This window comes from Sinohyriopsis cumingii, chromosome 5, assembly GCF_028554795.1.
Source record: "Sinohyriopsis cumingii isolate HCF-2022 chromosome 5, ASM2855479v2, whole genome shotgun sequence".
Lineage (NCBI taxonomy): Eukaryota > Metazoa > Mollusca > Bivalvia > Unionida > Unionidae > Sinohyriopsis > Sinohyriopsis cumingii.
The window spans coordinates 117,803,307-117,828,727 of NC_142965.1; the positions used below are offsets into that span (position 1 = coordinate 117,803,307).

Below are 25,421 nucleotides of genomic sequence, written 5' to 3' on the forward strand. Positions count from 1 at the left end.
ACCCATCTCATTATCACTACGATTCTATTCACCATTTTCTGTTGCTACTCTAGTATGTATGCTATATTTTATTCTAATATTATCTCATTCAAGTTATTCTTGTTCTTGCTGTTTATTTCCTACTTCATTGTTCAAATTTCGCATTGGGTTATTTGTTTCTTACATCATTTCTAAACTCACTCAGTTTTAAATTGAGCAGATATACAAAATGTCAGGGTAAAATTTATGAATGATCAGCTATATAAACACGACAAGCATCAAGGATATAAAAAGCCCACAAAACTTAATCGTTTCATTCATTAAGTTAAATGTTATAACGCGATGGTTGTCAGTGAGGTCCTAGCACTGTCATCTTGTGTGCACTTAAATCCAAAAGGTGTTTACGGTGTACACAATAAGCCTGCTCACTGCCCTATTCCAGATGCATAAAAAGACTACACAAGCATGGAAGGTAAACAACCTTGTCATTTGCGTTCAATATTTCTGATGTCTAGTTTTAATGTTTCTCAAAATACAGTGAACAAAATAAAACTTCAAGCATTAATAGGATAGCTTGTCTATGACGATGAGCTACATCATACATCACTGCTATTGTCAGAAACCTATAGACTTGCCCATGCGAACGGGTCGGCTGTTTTGGTGATGTTGTTGTAGGGTTTAACGCCATTTTTAGAACACGATAGGCTATACATGGTGGCCAGTATTTATGGTGAAGGAAGAACCCGGGGAAACGACTGACCCATGAGAAGCTACTGACAAGATTTCTCACATAACCACATTAGCCGAATCCGAGACTCGAACCCATGCAGACAGTTGTGAGATGGCAGTGATCCGTGACAGTGAGTGCTTTAGACAACTTGGCCACTAGGGTCCCCTCCCATTTTGGTGAAAAACATGCATTTGGACTGAATCACGAATCAGATCAAAGTGTTAGAGACTCCTGGATGAAAACCACATTATATATTATAAAGTGATTAATGAAATGGCCAAGTATTTTGAATATTTTGTATAGTTTTGAAGTCGGCGGGGGGGGGGGGCAATGGCAAGGTGGGTGGGCAGGGTTGTAGACAAAATCTACAGTTTACTTTGGCTAATGCGATTGAGTGAATTAATTTCATTTGTCAAAATCTTCAGTCTTTAATCAGTTTGGATTTGATTTACGTCTGATTCTGGATCTCAGACATATTGATAATAACCAAACTGTTTTATGAGCTTAGCCATAGATTTATTGTCAAATAGGTTTACTGAAATTAATATTTAGAGTCCTTGAATGCCCCGAAACATGTATCTAAACATCTGAATGAACATTATGCAGCAATAGATTAAAAATCTATTTTACTCACTTCATTCAAGTAAATCTAGTGTCACATGAATCTTACCATATTTCTTATGGAACTACTTAGTATATGTACTAATTTAGGCTTTGTCAATTTTGAAGGAAGCTTTGGCCACCGACATATTTTACAAAATGTTATAAATATATTTATTCTAATACATTTTGATAAGAACACTATTTACTGTGTCAGTGATATTGTTTTTAATGTGAATTACCCTGAACATAATTCTAATTTTAATGTAGACTTAAAATTGGGTCTCATCTTTAGACGCTCTAAGTGCTTTACAGTGTGTGTGTGTAATTGTGACTTTTGACCTAGCTTTAACAATATTTGTCGGACATATCACTACTATAATGGCAGTGGGGCAATTTATGGTGATGTCTACCATTGGGGCATCATGCCGCAGACATGTAGCATCATGTCACACCCATTCTCATTATCATGACACCAGGTTGACCCGTCCTAACACTAACCTCTTAATGATGAACGCAAGCAAGGAAACATTTAGTATCATTTTTGTTATTCTTCTGTATGACTCAGTCAGAGTATTACAGTATTACATAGCACATAAACACACACAACAACAAGATTACAAAAACAAGCAACATCAAATTACAGACAAAAATATACGCCTACAACAATTAAGGAAGTAAACATTATTTAGTCTCCGAGTCTCTTCTTATAGTCAAACTAGATGTTGATCGTGATCAACCTGTCTTTGTGTGCAAGGGCTATGGGTAATTTGTTCGACATAGCTGGGCCCAGGTATGCTAATGAAAGTTGCCTTTATGACTTTGTTTTAACAGTGGGAACAACGAAAATACTAGTGTTGGAGAGGAGCATAAGTTTCTAGATGAGGTGTGTACACTTGGGTGAGGTCAAATATATTGAACTATTGCTAGTCAAGGAAGTGAAGGATAGTAAACAGATGTTATGCTTGATTCTGGATCGAACATGTAGCCTGTGAATGTTACAGATTGAAGAGGATGTCTGGTCAGCTTTTTGTACCCAAAAGATGACCCAAGCAACCATGTTTTGAGCCTCTGTAGTAGACACTAAGATGAACCAAATATGAGGGAATTACAATAGTCCTGTCTTGAAAGTGCTTAGGGACACATGAGGGTTTTAGTGGAATCAACCAACAGGAAATTGTGAATTGAACTGATGTGTCTCAGCTCCAGATATGCAGTTATGTTCAATGTATGTTGGTGTACTGTGAACGTGAACGTCTTTGTGTGGATATCAGGACGGCTTTAGTTTTATCATAATCGATCTGCAGCATGTTTTTTGCCTTGGATTGTAGCCTCAATTTTATTTGGGCAGCTAGATGGGACTCTATTTGAGTGACATTAGATTACAATTGGTGAGACACCGGATGTCAATATATGACACTTGAGAGTGACTGAATGTTCAAAATGAAGAGAGCCGCCAATGAAAGAGCCTTGTGGAAGACTAAAACATTGATCAATTAAGACGGAACATTTTCCATTTACTGACAGAATATGTTTGCTGCTGACTAAGTAGGACTTGAACCATCACAAAGCTTTATGATGTAAACCAAATACATGCTGGATATGGTGAAGTAATAATATCATGGTCTATAAAGTTAGATGCCTCAGAGAAGTCAAGAAGAGTGAGGTCTGTAACCCTACCATTATCCAAAGCAGATATAAGATCGTTAACTTCTCTCAGAAGGGCAGTTTCAACACTATGGCAAAGGCGATATGCAGACTCTACATTGCAAAAAGACAACTTGAATTCAGATGATACACAAGTTGCGTTAGAATAAAATTTGTAAGATTTTTCACAAGAATGACAGGTTAAAAACAGCTGTAGTTCTTTAACTCGTTTGGATCTCTTCAAAAGAGGCTTTACCATTAAGGTTTGGTAAATTTAGGTAATTCCCCATATGACAAAGACATAATGGTGACATTAGTTAGTGACAGCAATATTGAATCAGTGCACTCAAGTAACAATGATGTTTGAATTTAATCAAGTTCACGTGACTTACGGTTGCTTTTCATCATAATTGAATGTACCATATCTGTAGAAACTGGTTCAAATGATATTAAATGTTGCAGTGTATATTTTATATCACAAATGTATGGTGATGATGAGTCTAATGGATAAACCCTTGTCTTGGAAGACATCTGCAAACAAATCCAGAAGGTTAACAGGATAGAAGGTTGCTGGATGTGGTGCACATTTTTCACCTGACACTAGCTTGTATTTTCAGTGAACTTAGTACTACATTAGCTGATTTTGCTGCATGAACTATGTTTATGAATATATGTGTTCCATATATCTCTTACAGAAAAAGAAAACAATTTTTCCTTATAAAATATGTTTCTTTGAAAAATCTTACCCAATCATATTACCTTAGGAGAACTACTGCTACCGCGAAAATCCACTCCAAGATATTACTTTTAGCTAGGTCGAGCTGAAAAGTTGCCTCCCTACTTAGAGGACGGATGGACAGAGTGATCTCATCGTAGGTATAAAGGTTAGCAGAAAATACCTGAACCTGTCATTTACTACTTGAACAGAAGGTACTGTCTCTATGGATGTAACTTTGGGTAGGCTCGGAAGGTGTATATCTATTATGATTGGTTAAATGTTCTCAAAGAAAGATATATTTATGGGGAATATTGGTTTCTTACTTAAATACATCACACAATCATAATACATTAGGAGAATAAGAACAAAAAGGAGGGGTGTACATTCCCTTACCATCAGGATACCATCACTGGTATGTGATACAGCTTTTAGGTAGCCTGACTGGAGGGGACTACATCTGTCGAGGCGCATCTTAAATAGGAAACTCACCAACCCACGACCACAAATCCATTAGATATTGTGAAATCACATCTTAAGAATTTGTCCATCTACCTGGAAGGGTGACCTATTTAGCTGGAGATATAGGTCCCACCAGATCGAACTGGGCCCTTTGGGATGACAGATTCAGATATAAAACATGAGACTGTAGGCTCCAATCTCCATATCACACCTTGAAAGAGGTCGAAGCAGCAGCACTGCTCTGTTACATTACCACTTCAAAGCCCGAAATTGTTCTTGTAGGTGGTTTTATGCTGATGTGTCCAGACTAGACAGAGGATTCATGATGATACTCCGGCTACCCGTGAAAGACAGAATGTTCTTGTTGATGTAAGAGGATGTCACTGGTCCAGTGTTCAAACGTTTGAATCATTCCCAAAGGGCATATGAAACATTGAACTGGGAAAACGAGGTCTGCTGATGCGTTGAGCAAGTCTAGTAGGCGAAGGAATTCGAGAGGGATGGAATTTACTTCGAAACTAAATAAGGCAGCATGGCTGGATTCTCAGTATGAGATTCTGAGGGAGCGGAAATATGTTGCCTGTATATTGAACTCCATACCTAGGTGAAAAGTTGTTGAGATGGTATTAGGTTGATTTCTTTTTGTTGTCGAGAAGCCCAGGTTGGTAAGCAGTACAAGAACGGCAACTTGACTTACCGCCGTAGAAATGATCCAGTCATGCACCGTTCCTCGATTCATTGGACGAGGGAAGACCCAGGATGCAAAAGTTAAGTCCCAATGGGGGTACCCATAATTAGTATACGATGTTGTATGTGATTCGCATGAATGTATTAGTACCTTGCGAATAAGGACACGAAGGTGTGCGTCTTTTAAGTCCACACTGAGTGCTAAGCCTCTCTTGGATGCCATACAAAATACACCATGGTGTTTCTATTAAGAACCATGGGGTGTGAATGGAATGATTGGGGGCGCTTAGGTCGAGGACTGGACGCTGATTGACATTTGCATCTGAGGCCAAGAAAAGTCTGGAATGAAACCCCTGAGAACAGATCACTCCAATGTGGTGGATTGAAAGGGTCTGTTGGGATGTTTCTAACTTTTGGAACTGGGTGTAGAGGATAAAAAATGTGGAAAGTGGAACGTGGTGCAGAGTCACTCGGAAAGCAGTTGCCTGGTCCATGGATCATTATTGCAAAATTTGTTTTAATGAGCAACTGAGAAATGGAACTTTCCACTGCCCGGAAAATATGGAAAGAATCAGGTGGAGAAGATGTCCTGTTTTAAGGGGAAAATGGTGTCGGGAGAAGATAAGTTGATGTAACAAGACAACCGGGTGGGATTTTCGGATTCATAACAGAACACTTTTGACGATGATATAAATACAATGTTTAATAATGGATGACTTGCATGATCAATTAATTATGAATATGTGCGTGTATATATCATCCAAATATTGGATTTAATTAACATAAGAACCAACATACGCAATGATGAAAATACAAATAAATTAATTTAGCAAATACAAAGAGAAGAGGTGAATGGTTCACAACGATTTGACAACGAAATGATGACTATAGTTTACTCAGGTAGTAAACAATGGGGAATTTTACTCATGTAGTAAAATGAATTCACTCAGGTAGTGAAATTATGGTGATAAAAAGGGACAGATATACAACTTATCTTTACAGTCCCTAAAGATATTCTGGGTTTTACAAACCCCCAAATTAGCCCACAGCTAGCAAAGTACATGTAAGGAGATACACTCTGTCATCAGTAAACTTTGTTTCAGCTCCACGGCTGCTACAGTTCAGCTTCACAGCTGCTACGTTTAATTCCTGTGGATGGCTTTACAGCTTGCACTACGTCGACCCCAATCACATAACTGTGAACGCTCGGGTCATTCTGGTCACTCTAGATACTCTGGACACTCCAGACAGCTTTATACAACTCTACACACTCTGGAAACTCAGGTCATTAGACATTAGACAATCCAGAAACCCTGGACATTAGACACTCCGGACTATAGACATTAGACAGCTCTACAGATGAAGATGTGCACATCCTTAGAGCAGACTGCTGGCTGACAAAACTTATCCGTATTGTAAAGAAATGTACGTAGTGTGAGGTATTTATACACAGACATAGTCTGTGCATTGTAGGCATTCGGTTCGTCCCATCAAGAGCACTTCGCACGTGCGGCATGGGATGAACCGAACTCACTATTTCGAAATACGACACAATATACATAAATCACCCTCGGGTATCACTGTACACAAAAAAATGAAACCCGAGTACATGTATTCAGTAAATAAAAGAATTTAATTCCATGACAATACCTCCCCCCCAAAAAAGAAGATGTGGTAACACTTTTAGAAAAATCATGGAATGTGAACATAAACAATTGTTAAAACTTCCAATTTGAAAACTGAACAAAGATCATCTGCTAATTACCCCCTACTTAAAAAATCAGTACCCACATTTTCTGATCCTCGAATTGCCTCGATCCAGAAATTATACGGTTGCAAAGACAACACCCAAAGCATCAATCCTGCATTGGCGACCTTCGCTTTTTTCAAGTATAAGAGCGGCTGGTGGTCTGTCTGTCAGATAAATTCCCTTCCGAAAAGGTACGTATGGAATTTTCCTATCCCCATTACTAAGGCTAGACACTCCTTCTCAATCACAGAGTAGTTTTGGTCCCTAGGGAGCAATTTCCTACTTGCATAAGGAATGGGCAATTTCATCCCCTCTTGCTCCTGTGGCAAAACAGCCCCAAGACCCGGATCAGATGCATCAGTCCTCAGCACAAAAGTTTTGTTAAGTTCTGGCAACTTCAAGATTGGTGTACTTACCAGTTTCTGTTTTAAAGCGTTAAATGCTTTTTCCTGGCATATACCGCAGGGAACTTTATTCAGTTGCCCGTTCTTAGTCAAGTCTGTTAATGGGCTGGCGATAGCCTCAAAATTGGGGACAAATTTTCTGTAAAACCCTATCAAACCTAGAAAAGATCTTACTTGTTTTATATTTTCTGGTCTAGGTGCATCTCTGATTCCTCCTATTTTATCTTGGTGAGGTTTCAACAGTAGCTAAGGGGGTCTCTTTAGCGTCAATGGGAATTAGCATTACAAAACTCCTGGGTCACTTTAACGTCAGTGGGACTTTAACGTTAAAATAGGGGGTTTGCACTTTGGCGTCAGTGGGGATTTAAAATGGGAATGACACCTGGAGGTCAATGGGAATTGCACATTGGGTGGCATCATGAGGTTTATAGGGTCAAACCTTTTATAGGGTAAAATGTATTTGTAAGGACAATGGGTTGATAGGGACAAACATAGACACACAAAAACCCACATTCAAACACACAGAAATGAGGACAGAAATGTTCTAAAGAAAGTCTCACACATAGAATAGAGACTCAACAAAAGAAAAGTCTATTGATTGTGTTCAAAACATTTATTCAAGTATATACATGGGCTCTGTGGCCTGTGCTTTGGTTTAAGCACTATCCATTTAATACATAAACATTTGGACATAAAACAAACCTATTTACGAGTTATTTAGTTCTTGGTTCTAGTAAACTACTGTTTAAAATTAAAGTTTACGCCTTTCTAAAATCACTTCATATACAACGTATTTACATTAAATGTTCATTTATAAGAAAAATCTAAAACAAAGCAAGTAACAACCAATCAAATAGGACAGAGTTAATACTTCTCTCTCTATCTGTCACAAACGTTGTTTAAAATCTGGTCAGCTACCATTTGTGTCCCAGCGTAGATGTTTCCTGTCACATACTCCCTTTCATTCGTAAATCTGCTGTTATGTCAATTGTACTAGGTACACTTATCGGTAAGCAAATCAAGTACAGTCATCGTCTTCTTCCCTTTGAGGTATAATGTATGCCATATGAATGGTCACTTTTCCATCGGTGATGTCAAATTGTTCTCTCATCGTCTGCTCGTCTTCTATAGCCCTCAAAAGTTTGTAAGAAGTTAGTTCTGCAGGTGTGCTAAACCCGAGTCATAAAGGCGAGTTCAAAATGTCGTGATACATAGATGGGCTCAAACAACCTCGATCTTTGACTTGGCAATGACGTTTGAGTTCCTCTAACAGTGAGTCAAGTAGGTCTGTAATAAAACTTGCTACTTCCTCGGCTGAAACGTCAGACGCAAAGTCTTTAAAATTTACCGAGTAAGTGTAAGTTGTCATCCAAATTTTGGATCCTATAATACTCCTTGAGGTCTACTGAATCCTGTCCCTTCTTGGATGCACTTTGCTGTGACGGTATGGTGGTGAAAGAGGTTAATGATGTTTGTCCCTTCTTTCTCTTTTTTCATCTGCATAGAGTGATTCATCTTTATCGTCGCTTGTCCTTGCAGTGAAGTGTCGTTCTTGGAAGTCAACCCTTTTTATATTGGGTGATATCAGCATGTCCATAAGGTAAAGTTTTGTGGTTTGCATGTTGCACTTGTTGCACGAAGTTTGTCATGGTATTAAAATATAAACAACTAAGATGTGGTACTGCATTGGCGATGTGATCGTGAGGTATAGAATCACACCCAAGATTCTCGTTCGACTTGAGTCTTACGCTCGATACCTGATGTTTCAATGGATTCCTTTTTGTCGATTGACGTTGGTAGTCACAATAAACTATTGGTCTTGCATATTGTCGCTTTTTATATGTTGACCAATATCGACGTGACCGTACAGCAAAGTGAAGTGGTTGGGAAGCCTCACTTACTTCTGGTATATGGTTTGAGACAGCTTTTCCAAGGGCCGACTGACGGTTGGGTGAGTGGGTAAATGTACAATCTAGTTCGGTTCGTGGGTGGTCACTTTAAAGTTTCCATCCTGTCCAGACTGCAAGGCTTCTTTTAATACGCCAAAGTTCACCACTTGACTGGTGTAATAATTGAGAGTCAATCCTTTCACTTCAACTTGTGGGTCCCGGTATTCATAGCCGTAATTTGTAGGACCTCTGCTAGCGAAACTTAGAATCTTGTCGTTGGTGTGTTCGTCTATCCAGGCTCCTAAACGGTTTCTTTCGATGTCAGGGTGTTGCTGAGCCGGGCGATCGATGTATTTGCAACTGTCTGTGTCAAAGCATATGACACGATCACCTAACAGTTCTAAAGCTTTGTACAATTTTAAGCAAGCATGGGCTATCATGTAAGCAGCAATGATGACATTTCTAAATTTGTCGGCTTGTACAATGTCCAGATCTTCTTCGTAATTGACTACGACCAAATCATCACGAACAATGCCCACGAGTTTCATGTATTTAGTTTTGTCATGAATCATCTGGAAGTAGTGGGAAGGTTCTGTCAAATATTCCATCTTAGGTAAAAACGGGCGTTTTACCCCACAAGCAATTTAACATCACATTGGCAAATTATCGCCTGCCTTCGTTTTTTTCGAAGTGGTCTAAGGTGATACCTTCCTGCTCCCCGTATTTCTCTTTGAATGTCTTTTAGTCTTCGTGAGTGTGACACCAGGAAGGATAGCCGCTGGCTTCTTGATTCAGTTTCAAAAAGGCATCAACGTAGTACTTGGTATATCATGTCCAGAGCTTTGAACAATCCCACACTGACCCACGTTCCCGCCAAGGCGCGTTCTTCCTGGGTGTGCTGACAAGGCTGGTCTTGGTTACAAGTTTTGGCACAAGTACGACACAAAGGAAACATCAATTTTCCTTGGCAATGGTGAGGTAACATGGGATGGTACAAGTAGGTTGGAGGCAAGACTTTGCACTTGATCAATCCTTCGTATTGTCGAATGTTGTCCAGGTCAATGTGGTCCATCAACATTTGCGGGTGCGCTGCAGGAAAGCGACACTATTTGCACATGTTAGGAAACAGCGAACAATTGTCCAAGTATTTGATTTCTTCTCTGTTCTCCTCGTTGGCTTGGTACAACAAACATGTGGCATTTGTCCTTCCTCCGTACAAACTATCCCTCGGGTTCAGTGGGTCCATCAACTTGTAACTTTCTACGATGCGTTTAAACTGAATCGGTTTTCAAACGGTGATCATCGTACTCATGTTCCCACATTTCTACCACTTGGTATCCTTGTTGTTCTAACCTCAAGCACCGCTGACAAATAGCCTGGTACAAGTCTTCCATGGTCCGTAGTTAAAAAATTCACGTTCAGGGTAGCAGACAGGACATCCACCAAATAAGTAACCGCTAAACTCATACACGATCTTGGGGTTTTCTAAGTCTCAGCCATCCATCGAATATGTTCCGATGGTCTTTTTGCCTCCTCAGTTGCAGGTATGTTGGATCGATTTGTCTTCCTTGTCGCACAAGTAATGTAGCCAGCGTAAGGGCTTTGACAGAGTATTGACGTTTGACAAAGTTGGTCGTTTGAGGGCTGATGACAACTAGGGTGTTTTCAGGCATGAATCTTTGGTGGTACACTAAGGAACATGCTTTGGCAATGGTGCAGGCTTCTTTCAAATGATCAATCCCTCCGTATTCCATGAACAGGTCTCGACATTTTCCACAGCAACATCGTAAAATGTCCACGTCGGAATGACAATACCTTAACATTTCTTCCTGAAAGTCGAAGGGGTCCAAGGCGTGAGCCTGGTACCAAGCGTATAAAGCTTATCGTTGTTCGTTACACATGTTATCGGGGTGGTAATCGTGAGCCTCAGGCAAATGGGGTAGAACGGCGTGTTGATTGGCTTCAGTATTGAAAAAGTGCGGAAAATAACCTTTGGCCACTTCTGTCATTCCAAATGTTTTAGGCATTCGACTCAAAGACATGGCCAAGTAACTCATTGAATCTTTAAACTGCACTTGTCCCACTTGCATGGAAATGATTTTTGTCCCATTCAAAGTCACTTTGATACGTTCTGTACTTTGCTCCATATAGTATCTGAGAAGAAATTGTCTTTCATATCCGAATAAATTGTGATTCATCACCGTGTCATGGCGGTGACAGTCTTCAAAACGTTCAATGTCCTCTTGGCTCCACGTCTAGTCGATGGGGTCTAAGATCCATCGGGCGAAATCAGCCAGCGTGTTATGTCCCCGAAAGATTTTGTCACGTCCTCCAGGAATCTTGCTGCAGTGAGGAAAATGACTAAAGATAGGTTATTGGATGCACTTCTCGCACGCTCGATGAGCCACGCAGAAATTAGGAATGTGAATACCGGTCTGTTGCATGCATTCGAAATTAAGAAAAGATGAAATTGCTTTTCTTCTGGTCATCATCTTCTTCTTGATGTTTAGAATGGTATTTTTTAATGTAGCATTGGTGTTCCAAGTCCACTATATGGCGACAAATGTGACATCGTTTCTTTCCTGAACATACTTTTGCCTTGGCATTATTGCTACGTATGACTTGTCCACAAAGTAGAGCACAATGTCAAGAGTTGACAAGCACATGTTTTGCTGTGAACCTTGCGTTTTGTGATGTTGTTGGTAATGGGTAGGGCTGACAAAAGTGCGCTGACAAGCAGGGCAATGCACTCGTTCTTGTTCTTCGTCCAGACAGGGTTGATAGGCCAAACATTCTGATCATTTCGATTTACAATGCTTGTGTTGCTCTCGATTGTTATAGCCATAGTCACATTTATCACGACAATATATGTATCCCAGGAATCCAGTGATACTGGTAATGGTATCGAAATGTTCATTGTGATGATAGACATGATATTTTCCACCGCCTTAGCTTCAAATTGGTTTCAGTTGTTATTCGCACGGCGAGATGATCAGACACGTTTTTCTGTACCTGATCACTATTCACTTCACAAACAATAAAAGTAACACACAGACGATCACGCCATGGGCGACTCATGAAAATTATATTAGTCATTTTACGACATACATCACGACTTGCTTGGTCACTTTTTAATCACATGCGTCTTCAGTTCACTCTTGTGATATTTTTTTTATGACATATTTTTCAATGGATGTGATTTTGTTATGTTTTATATGTTTTTTTATGTTTTCAATGACTTTACTTTATATCCATTTTGTATTTTAGATGTATGGATTATGTAGCCTGAAATAAAGAATTCTTATCTTATCTTGTGTAAGTGGAATGATTGTTTCTTTGAAACTTTCATAAGGACAATATACCATAAAAACAAACGTACGTGTGATGCCATTTTTTAAAGTACGAAATGCATTCTCGCCGTCATTGTAGATTTGATTTATACCCTACTGGAATATTTTCCCGTTTGAAGATACCTCTCCAAAAATGTGATCAGTAGTCACAATAAGTATGCGAACTGTTTCGTTTGTCATGTCATTTGTTATCAAAAGTTTACAGTCTAAAAACTTTTAGAACGATTTTTTTTCTTCCATCAGTAAATGTGTGGATGAAATAAAAGCTTGAGCTTGTACAATTAAGATATCTTAACTTTATCCTATTTAGGCAACATGTCACGGACTGTGTTTTTCTAACATTAGATATACAGTTTTTCAGAAAAGAAACAATCACATAGCTTTTTCAAGAATGATGCAAGTGGCATTGCACTGTATAACCCTGCCTATAGTTAACTCTGAATTATAAAGCCAAAACATCGGTTCATAAAAAATGTAACAATGTTCATCCTATATTCTCTCAGTTTAGACTGTCGATAGAATAAGGCGCGTTTTGGTGCTGCTTTGTTTCCTTTCCTTAGGTTTGTGAAAACTTTGCAACATTGTTGGTAGCGTGTGGTGCGAAACACAGGACATCTCTTATTGGGATATACAGGAAAATACTAAGCAGTCAGTTGACAATAAATATAACAATACCTTTTTTATGAAATTGATGAATGAATGAAAACATTGAACATTTCTCACATATAATGTGTGGTTGTCTTACTTACCTTTGTCCTATAATATCGCAAAAATAACAGACCCAAAAATGGTGTTTGACGTTTTTTTACCATTTTGTCTTTTTTCTTTCTTCCTTTCTTTCTTTCAGTAACGTTAATTGTGTCTGGCCATCTCTCAAAAGACTTCAATATTGCTAGCACAAGCTTCTTTCAACACATTTTGAAAAGTACTGTCGCTTTGGTGTCTGCTTTCTCCTTGGAAAAATGTCATCGTTTCATTTGATTACAAAAATTTAATTTGACTAAGTTTTACACATTACTTAAACTCGTTACATCTCATGGTATCGGTGTAAGCATTCGTTCTCAACTTTCTGGAAGTGTGTTTTTGCGTCTCTGATGTGACAACAATTTTTTAGATATGAACAATATGTGTGTAAGAGAAAGCCCGCACACAAGTGTTACTGCATTGAGTGACAGTAGAACGAGCGGTACTTTAGTCTGGAGTGTTTTCAGAGATGGGCAGGTAAAATTAATATTCGTCCCGTCTTTCTTTCTGACTAACACAACGGAGGACAAGTATGGGGAACTGGAAGGTTTGGTTACTTCCTGGTTTAACATTTTCCCCATTTCTTGGTTGAATGTCTCCCGCGTATTAAAGACTATTGGATATCCTTTAATCCTGATCGACTCAGAGGTATTCAACTTGATCTCATGTTGAAAATATCCAGTACGGTCTGGTTTGTCCGTAAACATGTCAGGGTATTGAGACAAAAAACCCAAGATCTGTGTACGCTGACCCACTGATAAATACGGGCACACTTTGATGTGATCAATGCCTTCTTTCCCTACGTCAGTGGGGTATTCAAGGGACATTTCGGTACTGGTGACGAATTCTGATTCGTCACACGACCTATCACTGCTATGCATAGTACATTCAAGACCCCTTTATATCACTTGTTTGTCTAGGTCATTCTACATAGAGTTTAAGCATATTGGCGTGATATATCTTTGACTTAACCTCCAAGTCAATGACATAGTCCATTTCGCCTTTCCCCTGTTTGAATTCGTATGACCCATTCCACAGGACTAGCAGCTTGTTTTTATTCGTTGGGAGAAGCAACAACACTTGATTGCCTTCATCAAATTGTTTACTCAGCATTCCTCGATTGTAGTACTTCGCATACCAATGACTAGATTTTGCGAGTTTGTCTTGCGCCATTCGACATGTACTCTCGAATCTTTCATGCAAATCTACCACGTATTGGTAAGTAGTCTTAACTTCTTCGAACGCGACCTCGTCTAACCACAGTTGCATAAGGGTATATCACTCTGCTCGACCACCATCTAGTACATCAGATAACTTTTATCTCCCTTTAGTTGTAGTAGGTACCCAAAGTTATGATGACTAAGTAATGTATTTAAAGAAGAATTTTATATCCATCCATCTTTAACATTGCATATGGTGCAAGCTGACAATGTATTCATTCCTGGTTAAGTTAAAATAATAAACTGGAACAAACAGCAGACATTTTCTTTTCTTTGAATATGCACCGTTATAAATAATGAGCTTTTGTAATGTCATCGTTCATTTTTATGGTTACATCATTTGGTGTCCTTCTATGTACAAGTCATCTGTCTGGACTGGAACCATTTGTCCTCTCCTCGAAGAGTAACTATAAATATGTCATTGTACTATACATGTCATTTTTTCCCATCCAAAATAATACCACTATATTGGGTGCACTCACCAGTTATTATGTACTTTTGAGAGAGTGACTTATATAAGGTGAAGTTTTATGCATTCGAAACATGCACAGTGGAGAGAACATTGGTAAATCTTTATGCTACTATCATGTAATGTGACTGACATTGCTTTGGATATTGTATTTATGAAAATTGTACATGATCTAAGCACAATGCTACCAAAAATAACTGCTCCCTTGTACTCAAACAATCACCCGGAAGCACACTATCTTTAGCACCTATTAAAACTGGGAAAATGAATTTTGTGCAAATAGACAATACCAGCTTCTGAAAGTGCAATGGGTGAATTACCAAATAGGTAAAATGTATTAATTTTTTTAGCAGTTATTGTTTTACAATTTACTTCTGAAATCCAGGAAGTGTAAATAACCAAGTGCAGCTAGCAGTTTTTTGAAAGGTGCAAATCTGATGTAAGGCCCAACTATTTACTAAATAACCCATATTACACCCATCAATCATACACCAAAAAAAAAGGTAATTAAATGGTCCTGTAACAATATCTAAGATATACAGTACAAGGTCTTTTTTAAATAGCCACCAAGACCAGTGAAGAAACCAGGGGGAATTCTTTTTTCTTTAATATTCTGACACCCCTATGCAATATACGAAATTGTAGAGCGCCAGCATTAGAGTTTTAGTGGTTTGGGGGTAACATATTTTACTTTGTATTGTTTGTCTTTGGATGATAACTTAGTCCAGTCCATATGTCATAAGAGTAGTATATAACTGTTTTCACCGAGATATTGATAAAGGATACATGAATATCCTGAATATGTATGTTATTATTATTATTATTATTATTATTATTGTAATATTATCGGAAACGTTGATTTAATGCATGTAGGAGAGACACACACGAATATATAGTTTTCATAATTATCTTTAAAGTATTTGCTACTGTAGAATTGCTAACTAATTCCTATTAGTTAGTCTAATAGACCGCGTAAAGCCTATAAACCAATATGTTTCAAGAACTAAGTTAGAAATTGCAGATTTTGATATTTGATGTGGTTGCATTAAATTTTATCTCAAGAACTCTATAGTATAGTGGAGTACTCGCGCTACGTATTAGAATGATATTAAAGACCACATTTGCAAACTTCATGCTTACCTTAATGATATTTTAATTGCATGTGGCAGTGAATGTACTTTTCATTATGGAAGTAAATTGGGGAGAAGTGTTAGGATTTTTAAAGAAACTAAAGTGAATTATTCATTTCCCATAGTAATTGTCCATGTTAAATAATCTCTAGTATGTTTCGGCTCCACACAAATACCTGAGATTTATCAGAACTCAATTTAAATTCAGTGTTAGGAATAAATGGATAATTTGTTCCACAATTTCGAGTAATATGTTATAAACAACAGTACCAGCTTTAAATTATTCCCTATTAGCAACGTGATGCTCAACTGATACACAAATAAAGTCATTGAACTACAAAACATACTTCTAATTTTATATTCAGCTGCTGGGGCCCCGAGTGGCCGAGTGGTCTAAAGCGCTCTTCGTTACGGATCACTGCCATCTCACCTCTGTCTGCGGCGGTTCGAGTCTAAGATTCAGCCAATGTGGGCATGTGAGAAAGCTTGCCAGTAGCTTCTCGTGGGTCGGTGGTTCTTTCCGGGGTTTTCCGGGTTCTTCCTCCACCATTAATACTGGCCGCCATGTATAGCCCATCGTGCTGAAAAATGGCGTTAAACCCTACAACAACAACAACAACAATATTCAGCTGCTTATATAAAGACATGATTGATTGACCAGATGTATTTCATAAAACTTCTACTTTGTCTTAAACCTTTTTATATATCTGAAAAACTGTGACATTCATTTTTAATGTAATATATATATATATGTGTCTGAATGTTGCTGCATATTGTGGCAGTTTTCTTACTTTCTTCCATGCCAATACCTTCACCGCTCCGGTGGCCTAGTGGTTAGAGCATCCGCCTCGGATGCGGGAGGTTGTGGGTTCGATCCCCGGCCGAGTCATACCAGAGACTTAAAAAATGGTACTAACAGCTGCCTCGCTTGGCGTTCAGCATTAAGAGGTTAGTGTTAGGACTGGTCGGCCTGGTGTCAAGATAATGTGACTGGGTGGGACATCATGCTACATGTTTGCGGCATGATGCCCCAGTGCTAGACATCAGTATAAACTGCCACATTGCAGACATCGTAGCGATATGACTGAAATTTTTTTAAAGCTACATTAAAAATCAAAATCACATCACATCACATCCATGCCAATACCATGATTCTTCTTTCCTTTTCAGACTCAGGTGTCCCATCTGGATACACATACAATCCCGTATATGACTTTGTACATAAAATTCGAAAGACAGACGAAGATCTTTTGGAACCAGCAGGTAATATTTTTGATGCTAACATTAGTTGACCCTGAAAGTACAAAGAGCTTATTCATACAGACTTGAGTTTAACACCTGGTATAAACAGCTCAGGAAATTAAATCCTGTTGTTTTTAACAGAGAAAAATGCAAAATGGAATGACACGTGCTTTTAAGATGTAATCTTTAAATATAGTTTTTGTTATTCCTATTCCAGAAAGTTATGTTGCGAAGTTCATATGCAGTAATATTATACATCATGTTATTCTAACATATATTTATAAACTTTGATTTAAAGCACGTAGGCTAAGGTTTAATTTTGCATCATTGCTCATTTCTTTGTTATATGTCTTTCATATAACCTACTTACCATTATGTCTCAACAACTGTTTCATGTTAGAACTGAAATGGTAAATTTCCTGTTTGAACGTGCTTGTGTCATGTTTCTATCTATAAATGTATATACCATATTTGGTCATTATATGTATATACAAGAAAGTTTCTGCTTCACAGAAAAGGATCCAATTCATCAAAACTCATTATAAATTCAATATGAAACACAGATGGTCATTTTGTTCCAAAACATTGAGTAATATAAATAATTGATACAAATTTATTTTAGTCCCTTAAAGCTATTTGACATTCCACTGATACACAAAGAAGTTTTATCTCTAAGGGGATCTTATAAATTGAAGTACAAATCTCATTTCCATATTTTTCAAACATATAGCTGATGGAATATGGCTAGTGAAGTTAGGAGTAATACGACAGGGATGAAGGGATGAATTAGACTTGTTAGCTCCAATTAAAGATTATTATTATTCATTGGAGTATACTGAATATAAATCAATGTAATAAGAATTAGGATGTAAGATAATACATGCCTGAAAAACTTTATAATTTGACCCAAGATTTTTAAACCAATTGTACAAAGCTTTTACAGGTCCAAAACATCAACATTGCATGTTTCTTACGTATGACACGATTCTTATGCTCTTTGATGTTTATTGATATGATTACAAAATTGTGGTGGGCGCCATGAGTAGTTGAGTGGTCTAAAACAATCGCTATTACGGATCACTGCCATCTCATCTGTCTGCGTGGGTTCGAGTATCGGGCTTGGCCAATGAGGATATGTGAGAAAGCTTGGCAGTTGCTTCTCATGGATCGGTGGTTCTTTCTGGGGTCTTCCCGGATTCCACCGCTCCGATGGCCTAGTGGTTAGAGCGTCCGCTTCAGAAGCGGGAGGTCGTGAGTTCAAACCCAGGCCGAGTCATACCAAAGGCTTACAAAAATGGTATTAACAGCTACTTCGCTAAACGCTCAGCATTAAGAGGTTACTGTTAGGACTGGTCGGCCTGGTGCCAGGATAACGTGACTGGGTAGGACAGCATGCTACGTGTCCACAGCATGATGCCCGAGTGCTAGATATCACTATAAACTGACACACTGCAGACATCGTAGCAATATGGCTGAGAAATTGTTAAAGCTACTTTAAAATTCCTAATCACAACACACACTTCCTGGGTTCTTCCTCCACCATTAATAGTGGCATCCATGTATAGCCTATCTTGTGCTGAAAAATGGAGTTAATCACTACAACAAATACAACAACAAAATTGTAATGTAATTCTGTGTACTATTATTTTACAGTGTGGAAAAGGGGTGATAGTACTTTAGTGATTCAAGTCGGTAAACTGGAGAAGATTTGGGTAGGTCTTTATTTTTTACTTCTATTCTGATCTCCGTGATTATCAGTGTTCGGATTAGTTCTAATTAAGATGAACATAAACACCGATATATTTAATGTTTATAGTAAAATATGAATACTTTTCTTAATTTATATACCTAGGAATTAATCCGTGCGCAGGGTAGCATTGTTGTCACTGTGTCCATCACTCTATCCATAAACAATTAATTTAGCAAACATATAAAGCAATTTAAATAGGAATGACGTTTGAACTCTTATATTTTTCCTGTCTGGTAAGCGTAAGGCCAGTTGAGCATATGATATGTTCCTGCGTACTGTGTGCATTCGTCCATCATCCGGTAGCATTTGCTATTCTCAACTGCTCTAAACCCACTAGCTCTTGATTCAAACTTGGCAAAGATTTGTATGGTATGAATTTATTTTATGTAGAAATGACGTTGATCCATCACCAAATATGGCTGTTGTGACTGCATTATAAAAACTTGGACCAACTTGTAACACCGTATGAAAAATTCAATGCAATTTAGAATGAAGTTAACTGGTATAATATCGTTTAAATTTAAACAATTCAATTTAAACCAACTGTGTATTGAATATGTTGCCATTACTAAAATAGCAAATATTTAATTGTCTTCAGTAGAAACAAAGTAGCAGGTTTGCACCTCTTTCCCCTTAGGGGGACTTTCACCCATCATAGACTCTACCCTATGACTCTCTTAGCCCATGTGTGACCCATGTATGTTAGCAATTTAATGACGTCAAAAAGGGCAAACACCAACAATACTATTACTCGAGAGTGTAGAAACCATCCCATGGAGTCTACATAATTGGTCAAGCATATGGTACCGATCAATACATACTGCAGACCAATAATGAATGAATTTACTGTAACAGCAGCAGCAGTTAGTATGTCTTAATCAATAACCAGATTCTGTTTATTACCAGAATTATCTTAGTGATATAAATTGCTCATAATAACCTGCTGCAGTTAGTCAAAGCAGGTTATCTCTAAATTAAAAAAGAAATAACCTGTTTAGATTTAGTTTAGCAGTATTGATGTCAGTATGCTAAAAGATTTCAATGCAAAATGATGATACACAAGCTGAATTTACACTGGCTATTTAAGAATCTGCTAATACTGAAAGATACCCAAGATTATATTTGGCGAACATGCTGAAAATGTAGAAAGGATTTCTTACAATATTAAGCTCATTATGAGACATAGTTTTCTCGAGGCAATTTGTTGACTACAAATCTGAGAATTGTCATTCAGCTTATCAACACAGAGAGTGGTCTGGGGGTTGAGGAGTCTGCCTTTGAAACACAAGGTTGCCAGATTGAGTCTAACTTCGGGAGTGACAAATGTTTCTTTAATAAACGAAACAGTACAAAGTCGTTGCTGTGATAAAATGTGAAAATGAAACCCAGTTGATGAGTGTAAAGTGAATATGTATATGTGACGGATACGTGACATGCATCTTCGATTCGTATCTAAAACTGGTCCAGACTATACACATTATTGTAAACATCACATGAATCCATTGTTTGAAATAGCTGTGTGCAAACATATGCAAATATATAATTCAAACAAACATGGCTTGCCTGTAGCTTCTAGTAGGTCGGTGGTTCTTTCCGGGGTTTTCCTGCGTTCTTCCTCCACCAATTTTACTGGCCGCCATGTATAGCCTATCTTTTGCTGAAAAAAACCCTTAAACAGTTCAGCAACAACAACATATTGTGTCATACAGATTTATCAAAGAGGCACAACAATGTTATTGCATGTTAGAAATATATTCAGAACATTGATGAATTGGTTAACTTGGGAGTGGCCTTATAAAGGGAATGAACTAATCTTAGGTAGATCTATAAAGAAAAAAGGAGAAAAAAAAAGAAACTGCAGAATATTGTACACCCATAAAAGAGGAATACCTCAGTTATCGAGTCTGAAGCAAGTGAAATTTTTTATGATGTTAATTAGACGTGACTTGGCTGTAATGATCATGATACCCCTGAGCAGGCTAATTAAATGCGTTTGGGGCATTAATATAGGTATGGCATTAACAATAAAACAGAAATAAAAGCTATAATAACAAGGATTTAAGCAATAGCAGCTTCAGATCCTGAAAATATACAAAACTTAAACAAGTCGTTGATGTAATTCTCAATTAAAGCCACGTTCCCCCTTGTAGAAGCATGCATACTGACCTTAGTTCAAACAGCTAGCACGGCAGCATGGAATACACATATCAAGTCATATGAGAAAAGCTGATATACTTCAATTATTCAGACCCATATTTGTACCGAGTCCATAACCACCGGTTGCCACAGCAACTGTAACAGCAACAATTACTAATAAAGCAATGGTACAACAACTAAAATAATTTGCACATGAGCATAGTATAAAAATTTAAAGAGGTACAAGATAAACTGACATACTTGTGTCATTATATGAATATGAACAAAAACAGTATTATTGTTTTGCATCTGCTATTGCTACTAAAGCGGTTGGGTATCTTAATTTGAAAGCATAACAATCACAAGTGTCAGAATTCAAATTTTACAAGCGTCGTGTCGAATATGAAAATCATGTGGCAATTATCCCACCGACCTACAGGTACCGTTGCTCGATAACAGTTAACAAATATGATTACTGGAGCAGTGTTAGAAAACTTTGAAGATGCCCCCAGTCGGTAAGGTGTTGCCCGCCATGGCCTGCCTGCTTCACTGGATGCATAGAGCTTAGAGAACCATCTCGACAAGTGGGCTACAAACTACGCACCAGGAAAGACTCAAGAAATAAGAAAACGCCACCTCTTCATTTTGCAAGCTGGAACATCAGGACCATGTGTCCTGGATTCACTGCTGACCTTGAGCAGATTGACGACGCACGGAAAACTGCCGTCATTGACAGAACTCTCCCGAATGAATGTTGACATTGCCTGCCTCTAAAACTGTACCGATGTCACCTTTTGCCAATTATGCAGAAACCGCGTTTAGCCGATTATTAAAATTGCCGATACCGATTATGAGACCGATTATTTAAAGAAACCGCACATTCTACAGTTACTAAAAGCTCTAGCATTTCATTGACAAGTAAACCATGCCCTATTTTTGTTATAACTAACAATGCCTAAAATGGGTGCGGATTTATGTTAACATTTCAGATGTGGTCTCAAGCTACCATACATGTGATAACTATTTCCCACATTTTATATCCCACCATATTTCTTATTGTTAATGCATATATGCAAATAAAACTCTTTGTTAAATAATATATTTATTCCGAATTAGTTTTTTTGGGGCACATATGCTCTGTGATATGTTTTTCATACCTTCTTTTAATTTAATGATGGTAATCAATGCTTATATATACGATACAGTAATGCCAGGTCAAGTTGACTCGTGTAACTTTCATTTGTAGGAATGGAGATCATAATTTGCTTGTCAAGAAAAAAATATATACAGCATTCAGTGATCATTCCTGGGATTTAGGAAGCAGTTCACTAACAAGCAAAGCATTTAAAGTGTGGCAAAAATAAATTCTGAACACCTGGTTGATGGAGATGTACTTTTTGAAGTTAGCCATAAAAAAGGGTGGGGGCATTTAGAAAAAAATCTACAGCATTCAGTGATCATTCCTGGGATTTAGAAAGCAGTTCACTAACAAGCAAAGCATTTAAAGTGTGGCAAAAACAAATTCTGAACTCCTGGTTGATGGAGATGTACTTTGTGAAGTTAGCCATACAAAAGGGTGGGGGCATTTAGAAAAAAATCTACAGCATTCAGTGATCATTCCTGGGATTTAGGAAGCAGTTCACTAACAAGCAAAAACATTTAAGGTGTGGCAAAAATAAATTCTGAACTCCTGGTTGATGGAGATGTACTTTGTGAAGTTAGCCATAAAAAAGGGTGAGGGCATTTAGTTCCTGAATGCGTGAAATCGATGGTCGCAAAGTACGATCGTAGGGTTTTAGTATTAAAATGTCATTATCTAAATAAAGTTTCTTATAAAACTATTAGCCATAAAAAAGGGTGAGGGCATTTAGTTCCTGAATGCGTGAAATCGATGGTCGCAAAGTACGATCGTAGGGTTTTAGTATTAAAATGTCATTATCTAAATAAAGTTTCTTATAAAACTATTATTTGGAAAATAATAAACATAATATAGATTTGCTTAATACCTGATGTTTCTATTAAAAAAGAGAGACTATAGTGACAACAGTTAGATCTATGCACTAACGATGATGCGCAATTCTGAACTCCTGGTTGATGGAGATGTACTTTGTGAAGTTAGCCATACAAAAGGGTGGGGGCATTTAGAAAAAAAATCTACAGTATTCAGTGATCATTCCTGGGATTTAGGAAGCAGTTCACTAACAAGCAAAAACATTTAAAGTGTGGCAAAAATAAATTCTGAACTCCTGGTTGATGGAGATGTACTTTGTGAAGTTAGCCATAAAAAAGGGTGAGGGCATTTAGTTCCTGAATGCGTGAAATCGATGGTCGCAAAGTACGATCGTAGGGTTTTAGTATTAAAATGTCATTATCTAAATAAAGTTTCTTATAAAACTATTATTTGGAAAATAATAAACATAATATAGATTTGCTTAATACCTGATGTTTCTATTAAAAAAGAGAGACTATAGTGACAACAGTTAGATCTATGCACTAATGATGATGCGCAATGCAAAGACCATGGAAGTATTGCAAAACAGTCATGTAATGATCTATTTTGTAATATTATGGATGCAATGCTTGTTGTCAATAAAGTAATAACTATCCCATCTTTTTAAATTTTCATTGCCTATTAAATTGGAAAAATATTCACTACTTATTCTGGCAACATGTTTTGAAACTTGGCAACAAAATGTTGAGATCAGCGAATTCTTTTGGCGACAACTTTATTAAAGCCAGGACCATCCCTGTAATGTGTATGCTGAAGTTCAACCACCACACGAGGCCTCATTGGCTCGTTGGCTTTTGTGATTGGGATGAGTGCATGGTATTGATAATTTGTTGTGAGCAGACAATCAGCGGTAGTTTACAGCAAGTGTGTTAAAAAGTATTTACTTTTAAGAATATACTGTCTTTCAATTAACCCCCAAATCAAATGTTTATTCCTTAATTTCCACTATTTAATTCTGATTTAAAATTCAAGCCATGTCAATAAGAATGTTATGATTAGATTTATTATTTGGAAATTTGTTTACATCGGCGCTAATTATTTCTGCCGATACCGATTATACCGATTGTTCCAATAATCGGTTCGATTATGAGCATGGCCAATTAATCAGTACAGCTTTACCTGCCTCCATGAGACCCAACTGGCTGAGAGCAGAACCATCATGGAAGCCAACTACACCTTCTTTTGGCAAGGAGAGCCTGCGAATGAACCCAGGCAGCACTGTGTCGGCTTTGCTGCAAAGAACACGCTATTCGCCTTTATTGAATCTCCATCATCAGGTACTGAGAGAATCATTGCCCTCCGGCTGTTAACATCCTCAGGCCCAGCCATAACATTCAGTGTGTACGCCCCAACCCTCTGCTCCACTCAAGATGAGAAAGACAAGTTCTGTGAGAATCTGGATCAGGCAATATCCAGTATCCCCAACACTGAATGCCTGTACCTGCTAGGAGACTTCAGTGTTAGAGATGACCACGAACCCTGGTCCACCTGTCTCGGCTCCCACGCAAGGGGCAAGATCAACAAGAATGGTCTGTGACCGCTGCAGATATGCTGCTCCCACAGCCTCTGTGTGACCAAGACCTTCTTCATATGCAAGGAGATCCACCAGGTTTCATGTCGACACCCACATTCTCACCAATGGCACCAGCTAGACCTTATCATCTCCATTCGTGTGGAACTGGCCGTTGTCCTCATCACCTGCAGCTACCACAGTGCCGACTGCGACATAGACCATTCCCTCGTGGCCAACAAGTTGCAAATAATACCCAAGAAGATGCACCACACCAAGAAGAAGAGTCACCCATGTATTAACACCTGATGTGCAAGCAGCACAGAGAAAACTGAGCAGTTCATCAGCAAACTGCAGGAAGCTCTCACCAAAGTGACACCTGATGACACCATCGACTCGAAGTTGTCCTACCTCCTTGATGCTGTGTACAGTTCAGCCATCACTGCCTATGGGAAGAAAGAGCGCATAAATTCTGACTGGTATGATGGCAGAGGAGGAGATGGAGCCCATGACTAATGAGAAGAGGAAAGTCTTCCTGGCATAAAAGGCTGCACCTAGCCCTAGTACACTACAAGCCCTCATGACTGCCAGAAACAACACCCAGCAGACCTCCTGCCACTGTGCTAAAACCTACTGGCTCAACTCTGCGCCAGTATACAGACAGCTGCCGACACCGATGATGCAAGAGGCATGTACGAGGGTATCAAGAAGGTGACAGGCCCCCCATCTCCAAAACCGCCCCCCTCAAGTCCAAGACGGGCAAAGTCATCAACAGTTGCAGCGATGGGTTGAGCTCTATCTCAAGCTGTATTCAACCTAAATTGTCATCGCCAACACGGCCCTAGATGCCACCCCAGACATGCCAGTCACGAGGAAATAGACACACCACATACCTTGGAGGAGCTTAGAAAAGCCATCTATTGCCTCGCCTGTGGGAATGCTCCTGGAAGTGACCGCATTCCGCTTGAAGTCCTCAAGTCTGGAAATCAGCAATGC

At 38.4% G+C, this 25,421-nt stretch overlaps 1 protein-coding gene across 2 annotated transcripts in view; it reads left to right on the forward strand.

The window, feature by feature from the left end:
* Positions 1-25,421, forward strand: part of LOC149800055 (uncharacterized) — a 323,160-nt gene that overhangs the window by 136,698 nt on the left and 161,041 nt on the right. For both annotated transcript variants that reach the window (XM_089959611.1, XM_089959612.1), the window contains exons 14-15: positions 16,947-17,039; positions 18,672-18,730. In XM_089959611.1, the coding sequence (XP_089815737.1) occupies positions 16,947-17,039; positions 18,672-18,730 (152 nt within the window). The remainder of the gene's footprint in view (positions 1-16,946; positions 17,040-18,671; positions 18,731-25,421) is intronic.